The 13,274-nt window shown below is 55.9% G+C and overlaps 1 protein-coding gene across 1 annotated transcript in view; it reads right to left on the bottom strand.

Annotated features, from left to right (window-relative positions):
• LOC144731157 (stabilin-2-like) overlaps nt 1-13,274 on the bottom strand; it is a 66,946-nt gene that overhangs the window by 4,488 nt on the left and 49,184 nt on the right. Inside the window, exons 29-33 of the mRNA XM_078612122.1 lie at nt 7,058-7,164; nt 5,534-5,653; nt 3,685-3,834; nt 2,967-3,062; nt 246-380 (exon numbers count right to left, since the gene is read on the bottom strand). Of these exons, the coding sequence (XP_078468248.1) occupies nt 246-380; nt 2,967-3,062; nt 3,685-3,834; nt 5,534-5,653; nt 7,058-7,164 (608 nt within the window). The remainder of the gene's footprint in view (nt 1-245; nt 381-2,966; nt 3,063-3,684; nt 3,835-5,533; nt 5,654-7,057; nt 7,165-13,274) is intronic.

Raw genomic sequence — 13,274 nt, 5'->3', positions numbered from 1 at the left:
ATAAACCTACCATTAAAATTATAGACTGATCCTTTCTTTGTCAGTGGGCAAACGTACAAAATCAGCAGGGGATCAAATACTTTTTTTCCCTCACCGTACGTGCACAAAACGGTGCAAGCAGCTTGGTGTGTGCTCACCACGCCGCACCACACGCACCGCTCACCCCCCCTCCCTCACCACCGCTCACCCCCCCTCACCACCGCTCACCACCCCTCACCGCCCCGTGAAGCAGCGACACCGCTCACCTTGGAGTACTGGAAGCGTGCCGAATCCGGGTGCCGGCGCAGGTAGCGCAGCGCCGCCCCGCCCAGCGCCAGCAGCAGCACCAGCCCCGCCAGCGCCCCCGCCACCGCACCCGCACTCGTGCCGCTCGCCTCCGCCTGGGGAGGGGGGGGGGGTGTCAGGGTCAAGGGTCAAGGGGTCATCACCGCTGAGCTCATGGGCTACGATCCGGTCCGGGTGATTGAACCGGGGAGTGAGTTGGTGGTCTCGGCCCAGTCGCCATCGGCTGACACAGAGACCCATAGACACACATAGAGACCCATAGACACACACAGAAACACATAGACACACATAGAGACCCATATACACACACAGAAACACATAGACACACATAGAGACCCGTACACTTACACAGAGACACATAGACACACACAGAGACCCATAGACACACATAGAGACCCGTACACTTACACAGAGACCCATAGACTCACACAGAGACCCATAGACACACATAGAGACCCGTACACTTACACAGAGACCCATAGACTCACACAGAGACCCATAGACACACATAGAGACCCATAGACTCACACAGAGACCCATAGACTTACACAGAGACCCATAGACTTACACAGAGACCCATAGACACACACAGAGACCCATAGACACACATAGAGACCCGTACACTTACACAGAGACCCATAGACTCACACAGAGACCCATAGACACACATAGAGACCCGTACACTTACACAGAGACCCATAGACTCACACAGAAACATAGACACACACAGAGACCCATAGACTTACACAGAGACACATAGAATCACACAGAGACCCATAGACTTACATAGAGACACATAGACACACAAAGAGACCCGTAGACACAAATAGAGACACATAGACTTACACAGAGACACATAGACGCACATAGAGACCCAAAGACACACACAGAGACACATAGACACACATAGAGACACATAGAAACACAGAGACACATAGACTCACACAGAGACCCATAGACTCACACAGAGACCCATAGACTCACACAGAGACACATAGACACACACAGAGACACAGACTCACACAGAGACACATAGATACACAGAGACACATAGAATCACACAGAGACACAGACTCACACAGAGACACATAGACTTACACAGAGACACATAGACTCACACAGAGACACAGACTCACACAGAGACACATAGACACATATAGAGACACATAGAAACACAGAGATACATAGACTTACAGAGACACATAGACTCACACAGAGACACATAGACTCACACAGAGACACAGACTCACACAGAGACATAAACTCACACAGACAGCCACAAACTCACACAGATACATAGACTCACACAGAGACACATAGACTCACACAGAGACACATAGACTCACACAGAGACACAGACTCACACAGAGACACAAACTCACACAGACACAGACTCACACAGAGACACAGACTCACACAGAGACACAAACTCACACAGAGACACAAACTCACACAGAGACACAGACTCACACAGAGACACATAGATACACAGAGACACATAGAATCACACAGAGACACAGACTCACACAGAGACACATAGACTTACACAGAGACACATAGACTCACACAGAGACACAGACTCACACAGAGACACATAGACACATATAGAGACACATAGAAACACAGAGATACATAGACTTACAGAGACACATAGACTCACACAGAGACACATAGACTCACACAGAGACACAGACTCACACAGAGACATAAACTCACACAGACAGCCACAAACTCACACAGATACATAGACTCATACAGAGACACATAGACTCACACAGAGACACATAGACTCACACAGAGACACAGACTCACACAGAGACACAAACTCACACAGACACAGACTCACACAGAGACACAGACTCACACAGAGACACAAACTCACACAGAGACACAAACTCACACAGAGACACAGACTCACACAGAGACACAGACTCACACAGAGACACAGACTCACACAGAGACACAGACTCACACAGAGACCTATAGACTTCCACAGAGAGCCATAGACTAACACACACTCCCTGTGTGTGTGGGTGTGGTACTAGTGGGGTCTATAGGGGTCCCTGTGTGTGTGGGTGCGGTACTATTGGGGTCTATAGGGTTCCTGTATGTGTGGGTGCGGTACTATTGGGGTCTATAGGGACGCTGTGTGCGTGGGTGTGGTACTATTGGGGTCTATAGGGGACCCTGTGGGTGTGGCACTATTGGGGTCTATAGGGTCCCTGTGGGTGTGGTACTATTGGGGTCTATAGGGGATACTGTGGGTGTGGTACTATAGGGGTCTATAGGGTCCCTGTGGGTGTGGTACTATAGGGGTCTATAGGGGTCCCTGTAGATGTGGTACTATAGGGGTCTATAGGGGACCCTGTGGGTGGGTACTATTGGGGTCTATAGGGGACGCTGTGGGTGTGGTACTATTGGGGTCTAAAGGGGTCCCTGTGGGTGCGGTACTATTGGGGTCTATAGGGTCGCTGTGTGTGTGGGTGTGGTACTATTGGGGTCTATAGGGTTTCTGTGTGTGTGGGTGTGGTACTATTGGGGTCTATAGGGGACCCTGTGGGTGTGGTACTATTGGGGTCTATAGGGTTTCTGTGTGTGTGGGTGTGGTACTATTGGGGTCTATAGGGGTCCCTGTGGGTGCGGTACTATATGGGTCTATAGGGTTCCTGTGGGGTCCTTACGGGGAGCGCGGGGGCCCGGAGGGGGCCTTCGATGATGTGGATGATGCCGTTGGTCGCGACCTCGTCCCAATTGAGGATGGTGCGGTCATTCACCATCTACATCAACAACATCAACAACATCAACAACAACATCAGCAACAACATCATCAGTTACATCAACAACATTATTAGCATGGTCGGCTATGTACGGTGCGAAAGAACGTCATCATATGCATACAACCATCCGTACATGTTCACGCGCACATTATCACAAGTGAGTTTGTATACGTACATGTTCACGCGCACATGATCACAAGTGAGTTTGTATACGTACATGTTCACACGCACATTATCACAAGTGAGTTTGTATACGTACATGTTCACACGCACATTATCACAAGTGAGTTTGTATACGTACATGTTCACACGCACATTATCACAAGTGAGTTTGTATACGTACATGGTCATATGCACGTGATCAAAAATAACAACACAGTGCGGTGCCTTGCCGTTTGTGCGCTTGGCCTTGTGGCGCGGTGTGGTTGTTGGTGCGGCGTGGTCGTGCGGTGTTGGTGTGGCGCGATGTGGCCGTGTGGTTGTTGGTGTGGTGCGACGTGGTGTGGTGGTGTGGCCGTGCGGTGCGGTGTGCTCTGGGCGGTGCCTTGCGTGCGGTGTGGTTGTTGGTGTGGCGCTGTGTGGCGCTGTGTGGTGTGGTGTGGCTGTGTGGTGTGTGCGGTGCCTTGCGCGTGGTGCGGTTGGCCGTGTGGATGGAGAGCGTCGCCCCCCCGCTGCGTGAGGGCAGCGCGAGGCCCTCGGTGAGCGCCGCGTAGGGGACACGGCCACGGGCCGGGGCCACCACGTGCTGCGACACGTCGCGCCACGACAGCGTCTACAACATCAACAACATCAACAACAACATCAACACCAACACCACCAACATCATCATCACCACCAACATCAACACCATCAACACCATCACCATCACCAACACCATCACCATCACCAACACCATCATCACCATCATCACCATCATCACCACGTGCTGGGACACGTCGCGCCATGACAGCGTCTACAACATCAACAACATCAACAACAACATCACCATCACCACCACCACCATCATCACCAACATCAACACCATCAACAACATCACCAACAACATCAACACCATCACCATCATCACCACGTGCTGGGACACGTCGCGCCATGACAGCGTCTACAACATCAACAACATCAACAACAACATCACCATCACCACCACCATCATCACCAACATCAACACCAACACCATCAACAACATCACCAACAACATCAACACCATCACCATCATCACCACGTGCTGGGACACGTCGCGCCACGACAGCGTCTACAACATCAACAACAACAACATCAACACCATCATCATCAACACCAACACCATCACCACCAACATCAACACCATCAACACCATCAACACCATCAACACCATCACCACCATCACCAACACCATCACCAACAACATCACCAACAACATCAACACCAACATCACCATCATCACCATCAACATCATCACCATCAACACCATCATCATCACCACCAACATCAACACCATCATCATCACCACCAACATCAACACCATCATCAACACCATAAAAACCATCACCAACATCATCACCATCAATACCATCACCAACATCACCATCATCATCACCACCACGTGTGGACACTTTTAACATCATCAATGCAAGCCATCTGGCTACCATGAGAGGTTCGTTCATGAGGCTATTCACACATACAAACACAGAGACAATTTCAACCGAGAAGATGGATTCTGGCTCAGCAATCATTGGAAGGATTTGATCAACCATTTCGGGTCTTGTTTGATTGTGTTCACGCTTACGGTGACTTCAAGACCGCATTCCATTCTCTTCTCCCCCCTCCTCTTTTCCGAACATAGTTTGACTCGCCCATCTGACCAACTGCACAAATCGCTGTCCGTGGTGCTGACGTTAAGCAAAAACCGCCACCTTTTAAAAAAAATTCTTGCTGTGGATTTCACACCTGATGATGATTGCTTGTGTTGCAGTCGAAACGTCGTGAGAATTTGTATTGTTTTATAGAAATATTATTTTACTATTTCCCTTCTAACGTGACTTTACCGAAAGAACCAAGAATATCATCAATGTGTCTACACCGTCAACATCGCCATCGTCATCAAGCACTGGGACACAATCACCACTCGCAGCTCTCGTATCGCCGAGGCCCCCTCACGGAGGTGCTCACAGAGAGCCCCCCTCACAGAGAGCTCCACTCACATGGGGGCCCCCCACAGAAACTTCCTCACACGGAGCTCCTCACACCATTATCGCAATCATGTCCTCACACGGAGGTCCCCCTCGCGGAGGTCCCTCTCGCGGAGGTCCCCCTCGCGGAGGTCCCCCTCGCGGAGGTCCCCCTCGTGGAGGTCCCCCTCGCGGAGGTCCCTCTCGCGGAGGTACCCCCGCCGAAGGCCCCTCGCGGAGGGCCCCCTCTCGGAGGTCCCCCTCGCCGAGGTCCCCCTCGCGGAGGTCCCCCTCGCGGAGGTCCCCCTCGCAGAGCTCCCCACGCACCTCGTTAGCCCCGAATCCGCTGTCGGCTGGCAGGAAGAGGGTGATGTTGTCGTCGCCGCCACCCAGCGCCTCCATGAGCTCCCGGCCGCTGTCGCTCGCGTTGGCAAAAGCCAGCAGGGCCTGAGGCACGCCGGGGGGTGGGCATCACGTGACATGAGGGGGGAGACACAGGGAGACAAACGGATGTGAGGACGTGGGGACAAATGTCAATACGAGGACACGGAGTCACATGGGGACACGCGAATCCACGGAGACAAAGGAGTCTGCGGAACCAAAGGATACGGGGACGTGAGAACAGGTTGAGATCTCGGGATACGGGGACACGGAGAGGCAAGGGGTAACAGAGACACACGACGATACCGCAGCTGCACAGGGACACGCGGAAGCATGGATATCAGAGGGAGATACAGCATAGACACGGGGAGACTCGGCGGAGACACGGGGAGACACGGCGGAGATACACGGAGACACGGTGGAGACACGACATAGACTTGGCGGAGACACGGGGGAGACACGGCGGTGACACGACATAGACTTGGCGGAGACACGGCGGAGACACGGCGGAGACACGCGGAGACACGGGGGAGACACGGGGGAGACACGGGGGAGACACGGCGGTGACACGACATAGACTTGGCGGAGACACGGCGGAGACACGGGGGAGACACGGGGGAGACACGACATAGACTCAGCGGAGACTCGGCGGAGACACGCGGAGACACGGCGGAGACATGGGGGAAACTCTGCGGAGACACGGGGGAGACACGGGGGAGACATGGGGGAGACACGCGGAGACACGGCGGAGACTCGGCGGAGACACGGGGGAGACACGGGGGAGACATGGCGGAGACACGGGGGAGACACGGGGGAGACACGGGGGAGACATGGCGGAGACACGGGGGAGATACGGGGGAGACACGGGGGAGACACGGGGGAGACATGGCGGAGACACGCGGAGACACGGCGGAGACTCGGCGGAGACACGGGGGAGACACGGGGGAGACATGGCGGAGACACGGGGGAGACACGGGGGAGACACGGGGGAGACATGGCGGAGACACGCGGAGACACAGCGGAGACTCGGCGGAGACACGGGGGAGACACGGCGGTGACACGACATAGACTTGGCGGAGACACGGCGGAGACACGGGGGAGACACGGGGGAGACACGGGGGAGACACGGGGGAGACACGGGAGAGACACGGGGGAGACACGGCAGTGACACGACATAGACTTGGCGGAGACACGGCGGAGACACGGGGGAGACACGGGGGAGACACGGGGGAGACACGGCGGAGACACGGGGGAGACACGGGGGAGACACGGCGGAGACACGGGGGAGACACGGGGGAGACACGGCGGAGACACGGGGGAGACACGGGGGAGACACGGCGGAGACACGGGGGAGACACGGCGGAGACACGGGGGAGACACGGGGGAGACACGGGGACTCGAAGACGGGTCCCTGGCTGGCTGGCTGCTGGCTGGCTGACTGGCTGCTGGCTGGCTGCTGGCGCTGCGTACCGCGTAGAAGGTGGCGTGGCCGGGCAGGCCGGCCAGCACCTGCAGGACGTCGCCATTGCAGGAGAAGCCGTCACCCACGAAGCCGTCCGTGCACGCGCACCGCACCTCTGTGGAGCGCACAAAGGCAAAGGCCCCCCGCGTAGCCTTCAATAGACGGTCGGGGCAAGTTCTAGGCGGCATCGCCGCTCCCGCCCGGGGCGATACCCCTGGCCAAACTGCCGGCAGGCAACACTCGCCGCGGCTCCCTACGAGCACAGCGCCGTCTCACCAACCCCCACGGTGTGCGGGCGCCACGCACGCGCACACATACGTACACACGCGCACATACACGCATACGTACACACGCGTACGCGCACACACACGCATACGTACACACGCGCACACACACGCATACGTACACACGCGCACATACACGCATACGTACACACGCGCACACACACGCATACGTACACACGCGTACACACACGCATACGTACACACGCGCACATACACGCATACGTACACACGCGTACGCGCACACACACGCATACGTACACACGCGCACACACACGCATACGTACACACGCGCACACACACGCATACGTACACACGCGCGCACACACATACACGCATACGTACACACGCGCACACACACACATACGTACACACGCGCATGCACACATACACGCATACGTACACACGCGCACATACACACATATGTACACACGCGCATGCACACATACACGCATACGTACACACGCGCACGCATACGTACACACGCGCACACATACACGCATACGTACACACTCACGCATGCACACGCATTCACACATGCGGCCGCACACTCACCCACATACCCACACGCACACCCGCACACTCCCCCACATACCCACACGCACGCATGCACGTGTAACAAACGACTGGACCACGATGTCTGGCTCAGTGTCCTTTATTATTCGGTTCGTGCTGTACACCCACACGGCTGTCTTTACTCTGTAGCTTCTCCACGGTGCTGACTCCAATGTCGACCCGATCCACAACAGCAGCTCCGCTGCTGTTTCTCTCACACAGCCCCCCTTGGCTGTACTCGCTGCTGCTCTTCTCCCTCCGCAGCTCTCACAGCTTCTTGCTCTCTCTCTCTCTCTCCGCAGCTCCTCCTGGCAGCCACACCGCTGCCTCTAACAAGCAGCCCCCTCTCTCTCTCTCTCCGCAGCTCCTCCTGGCAGCCACACCGCTGCCTCTAACACGCAGCCCTCCTGGCTGTCTCCTCCCCAGCTGCACACCACTCCGCAGCTTCCTCTTATCTTCGGGGTTGGCTCCCGATGGCCGTCGGCGCCCCCCCCCTCTCCACACTTGCCCGCGTGGCCTCACTCTTTTCCGCTCACACCCCGACTGACTTCCCCTTCCGGTTTACCCGCTTAAAGCCCCGAACCTTCCCCCCACGTCACATGACTCCACCCCCCGTGACGTCACATCCGGAAGGTCGCTTACGCCCGCATTACACCACCCTCCCCCGTAGAAAAATCCCAGCCGACCTCGGCTGACCAATAGCAAATCGTAATGCGGCGAACCGAGCTTCCCCCCCTAAAGGACACTAAGCAAACAATGTAACAGCAAGAACAACAACAACAACGCAATTAACATCAACGAGCGTACAAAAAGCATGCAATAAATACAACTGTAAGAAGAAAATAACAAGACAACAACACTCAACGAAACGTAAGCGATTTGGAACGTGTGCGGGTCGCCGGCCCGTCCCGGACGGTCGGCGGCCCACTCGCAGAACGGGAACGCGATGAAAGTCGAGGAACGACAGGGGGTAATCCCCCTGTCGCAGCTGGAAGTCCACCGCCGTCCCGTGTCTCTAAAGAGTTAGTCTTGGGCTTGTCCTGTGACCGTGCCCGCAGCTGGGTCGGAAGGGCTGCAGGGCTCGAAGGTCCCGCAGACCTGGCAGGCGTCCTCCGAGCAGGGCCCCTCGTCCCCCGCAATGTCACGGCCGGCCTGTCTGGAACAGGTACGACAGGCGCTCTAGCAAAATCAATGGACGCAGGCAGGGGAGAGTCAGCAGCAACAGACCCCGGCAAGGCAACATTGGGGGATGACGCATCATGTAAGGGAGCAACATATGGTTTCAAGCGCGACGTATGCACAACCCAGCGACGAGACCCAATCTGGACGCGTGCTGTCTGTGGGTTGGGAACCGCAATGAGGCGTACGGGACCATGCCAGGGTTTGTGCAATTTCGGCGAGGTCCCCGGACGTACCTGTGGACAATGAAGCCAGGCTAGGTCCCCAACCTTCCAAGGGCACTCCCCCTCAGACCGTCGCGCATATCGCTCGTTCCGGGCCTGGGCTTTGGCCGTAGCCACGCGGGCATTCTCCCGCGCCTCCGTGACTCGGCGAACCGTGTCCTGAATGTATTCAGGAAGTGGTTTCCGAGGTCCCTTCACCCCAGTTCCCAATTGCACATCCACCGGCGGCACGTTTTCCCGACCATACATAAGGTAAAACGGCGAATATCCCGTAGCCGCATGAGGCGTCATCCTGTACGCCGAAAGCACCCCGGGGATGTGCAGATCCCAATCTGATTGTTGTTCACTCACGGTATGGCAAAGCATGGCAGACAATGTCCTGTTCAGCCGTTCAACCATACCATCCGTCTGCGGATGGTATGGGGATGTCCGTACTTTCTTAGTCCCAAGGCCCGCGCACACTTCCGCCAATAATTTAGAAGAGAAATTCCTGCCCTGGTCCGTGAGGAGTCTCTCAGGCGCCCCCTTATCCATAATATACCCAAACAAAAAGGCGTCGGTAATGGCCGCGGCCGACTGATCGGGCAACGGCCAGGCCATCGGCCAACGGGAGAGGTACTCAACCCCTACCAGCAAATATTTATTACCCCTCGCCGATGGTGGAAAAGGTCCCAATATGTCCAGTGCCACCAATTCATTGACTCGAGACACCTGAATCGACTGGAGAGGCGGCACGTAAGGATGTTTCGGCGGCTTACGTTGTGCACACGCAGGGCACGCGCGCACGTGCCCTACGACATCTGTCGCCATGCCGTGCCAAAAATAATGACGTTGCAACGTCAACAAGGTCTTCTGCACCCCTAAATGTAAGAGAGTGTCACAATGGAGGGTTCTAATCAACTCGAACCGCAAGGACGTTGGTACCACCAGGCGCCAACGTTCCTGGAACCCCTCCCGCCACATAAGCAGACCATCTCGGAGAGCGGTTTGCGGCCCCACAGCCGTACTCGGACTCCCATTGTCCTTAGCAGACCGCTTCCGCAAGGACACCAATGACTCATCCATCATCTGTTCCCGGATCCAGACAGACCGCGGCAGATTCAAAACCCCGTCAGCCGGTCCCGGTTCCATCGGAGTGTCCGACTTCTCGACGGCCAACGTGAGCGGCTGAGGGGGGTTTGGAATCGGCGAACACCTATGCGTCCCCGACTCACATTTACAAGGGGCGCGCCGCGGTAATCTGGAAAGTGCGTCAGCGTTCGCATGGCGCACACCCTTCCGATGTTGAATTTGGAAGGAAAATTCCTGTAGCGTGTCCAACCAACGTGCCAACTGTCCGGATGGCTGGTCAATTTTAAGGGCATATTGCAAGGCCGCATGATCCGTACGCACAATAAAAGAACGACCGTAGAGGTATGGTCGAAATTGCCGTAGGAAAAAAACAACCGCCAATAGTTCTCTGCGAGTGACACAGTAGCGGGTTTCCGCAGGAGACAAGACTCGGCTACCATACGCCACGACACGCTCTACACCCCCTTTAGACTGTGATAACACCGCCCCAATACCTGTGTCACTCGCGTCCGTATCAAGAATGAATGGGTGATCGAAATCGGGATAATCCAATGTTGGGCCGTGGCCAATAGATCACGCAGACTCCGAAAGGCCGCCTCCTCCGGCTGTCCCCAAACAAACTTCCGTCCTTTACCCGTAAGGAGATGCAAAGGCCTCGCAATCGTCGCAAAACCCGGCACGAATCTTCGGTAATACGAGGCAAATCCCAAAAACCGCCGAACATCCCCCACGGTGGCCGGAGTCGGCCAATCCCGGACGCACGCCGTCTTTTCCGGATCCGTGGACACTCCCTCAGCGCTCACAATGTGCCCCAAATAGCGGACGGACCGTTGCAGTAGGTGACATTTCTTTGGTTTGAATTTCAATTTGGCAGAACGCATCCTCGTGAACACTGTCTCCAGCCGCGTCAAATGTTCATCGAATGTGCGGCTGAAGACAATGATATCGTCCAAATATATAAGACATGTCTCCCACTGCAACCCCGTCAAAACGAGCTCCATCAATCTTTGAAATGTAGCAGGGGCCGCATTCAATCCCATCGGGAGACAGTTGAATTGAAATAACCCCTGCGGCGTACGGAATGCGGTTTTCTCCCGCGAGGACTCGTCAAGGGGAAGCTGCCAAAATCCCGAAGAGAGGTCCAGTGTGGAAAAGAACTTAGCCCCCGACAATGCGTCGAGGGAGTCATCCATACGCGGCAGGGGGTACGCATCTGCCACCGATATCTTATTCAATTTGCGGAAATCAACACAAAATCGCAATTTGCCATCCTTCTTCTTAACCAAGACGACTGGAGCGCCCCATGGGCTGTTAGATGGCGATATAATGTCCGCAGCCAACATGTCTTCCACTGCCCCCCGTACGTGTTCTCGCTCCGCAGGACTCATCCGATGCGAATTTAATCGAATAGGGGCAGCATCGCCCGTCTCAATGTGATGGTAAAGCAAGGAAGTGCGGCCCAAATCCAAATCATCGGAGCTGAACACATCGGAATATGTCAACAACAATTTACGCAGCGCACCACGTTGCTCCATGGACAGGGAAGAATTTTCGTCACATAATTGAGCAACCCAACGATCATCCGAACTCCTTGGCTCGGAAACCCCAGCAACAACTCCCCGGCTATGTGGACAATCATGGGTCGCAAACGCCGTAGTGGCATGTGCCACAACCGTACCGGCCGGGACACGGACGTTTTCTCCCCCCGCATTAAGCACCTGTAAAAACGGTAATTGATCCGGCCGGACGATGGTCTGTGCCCCCACTAACGCCAACCCGGTTGTTATCGTGGCGGACGGTGACAACAAGACCCCTACTGCTCCTAGCCGATCAGGCAGGGGCTTCCGATACCGCAAGGGTATAAGCATCTGTGTACCAGGTGGGATGTCCACAGATGCGACGGACAGCGCCTGCACTTGTACGGCCGAAGCAGGTCGCCCCCAGGGCGACGGCAGAAACGAGATTTGACGGCCCCCCGGCAGTTCAATACAATTCTCATTGATTTTGATCAAAATGGGCATCTTAGCCAAAAAATCGGTGCCTAACAAACAAGGAACCGCCAAAGATCTCGATATCAACACATCCCCAATAGATATCTTAGCATCCACCTGACCCACGATGCCCATGCTACCCCCGTTCGCAGCGACGCACGACCCATAAACCGGACGCACAGCCCCCGACGGAATGCCCAACAGATGGAAAATGACATCCGATATAATAGTCGCAGACGCCCCCGAGTCGACCAAAATGCGCACGTCCACACCTTGTATGGACCCCGGTACAGTGGACGAACCCGTAGCGGCCGCGACAACTCTCCGTGCCAATTTGCGCCACTGCGTAACTGAATGACAAGGCCCCGTCGATGGCCTTTCTTTAACAACAACAATAGGATCGCGCAACACAGGTGGTGGGTGAGGTGGAAAGCCTTGCCGAGTGTCTGGTGCGTGCCGACATGCCTGTTTCGGAGGATCTTTAGCCGACTTGACCGGTGCCGAGGCCTCCTGCTGCGGCGGAGCCGGGAAGCGGGCCCAGCAGTCTCTGGCGTAGTGGCCCCTACGCCCGCAGCGGAAACATTCGGCCTCGTTGCGCCGAAGCGCAGGCCTCGCCTCCTGACGGCCCCGTTCTGGTAGCACCGCGCGCGGTCTCGGCCCGCCGCGTCCCGTCCATGGAGCGGAGGCGGCCGTCAGTTGTTGAGGGCCCCGGTCATCCGGAACATAGACGGCCTGTGCAGGGTTCCACCCCAGCGCATCCCCATCTTTGACGGGCCCCCCCGTCCACGCCGTCACTTGTTTCCAGCGACGGAGGTTGAATTGCGCATCGAGACACTTAGCAGCCATCCGGGAAGTTAGCTTCTCATGCCCACACACAGGCATGGGGATCCCTAGATCCCGAGACAGCTCCAACATTTTCCCTAA

Source organism: Lampetra planeri, chromosome 38 (genome assembly GCF_965212315.1).
Source record: "Lampetra planeri chromosome 38, kcLamPlan1.2.h2, whole genome shotgun sequence".
NCBI lineage: Eukaryota > Metazoa > Chordata > Hyperoartia > Petromyzontiformes > Petromyzontidae > Lampetra > Lampetra planeri.
This window is presented reverse-complemented; position numbering and strand designations above follow the sequence as displayed.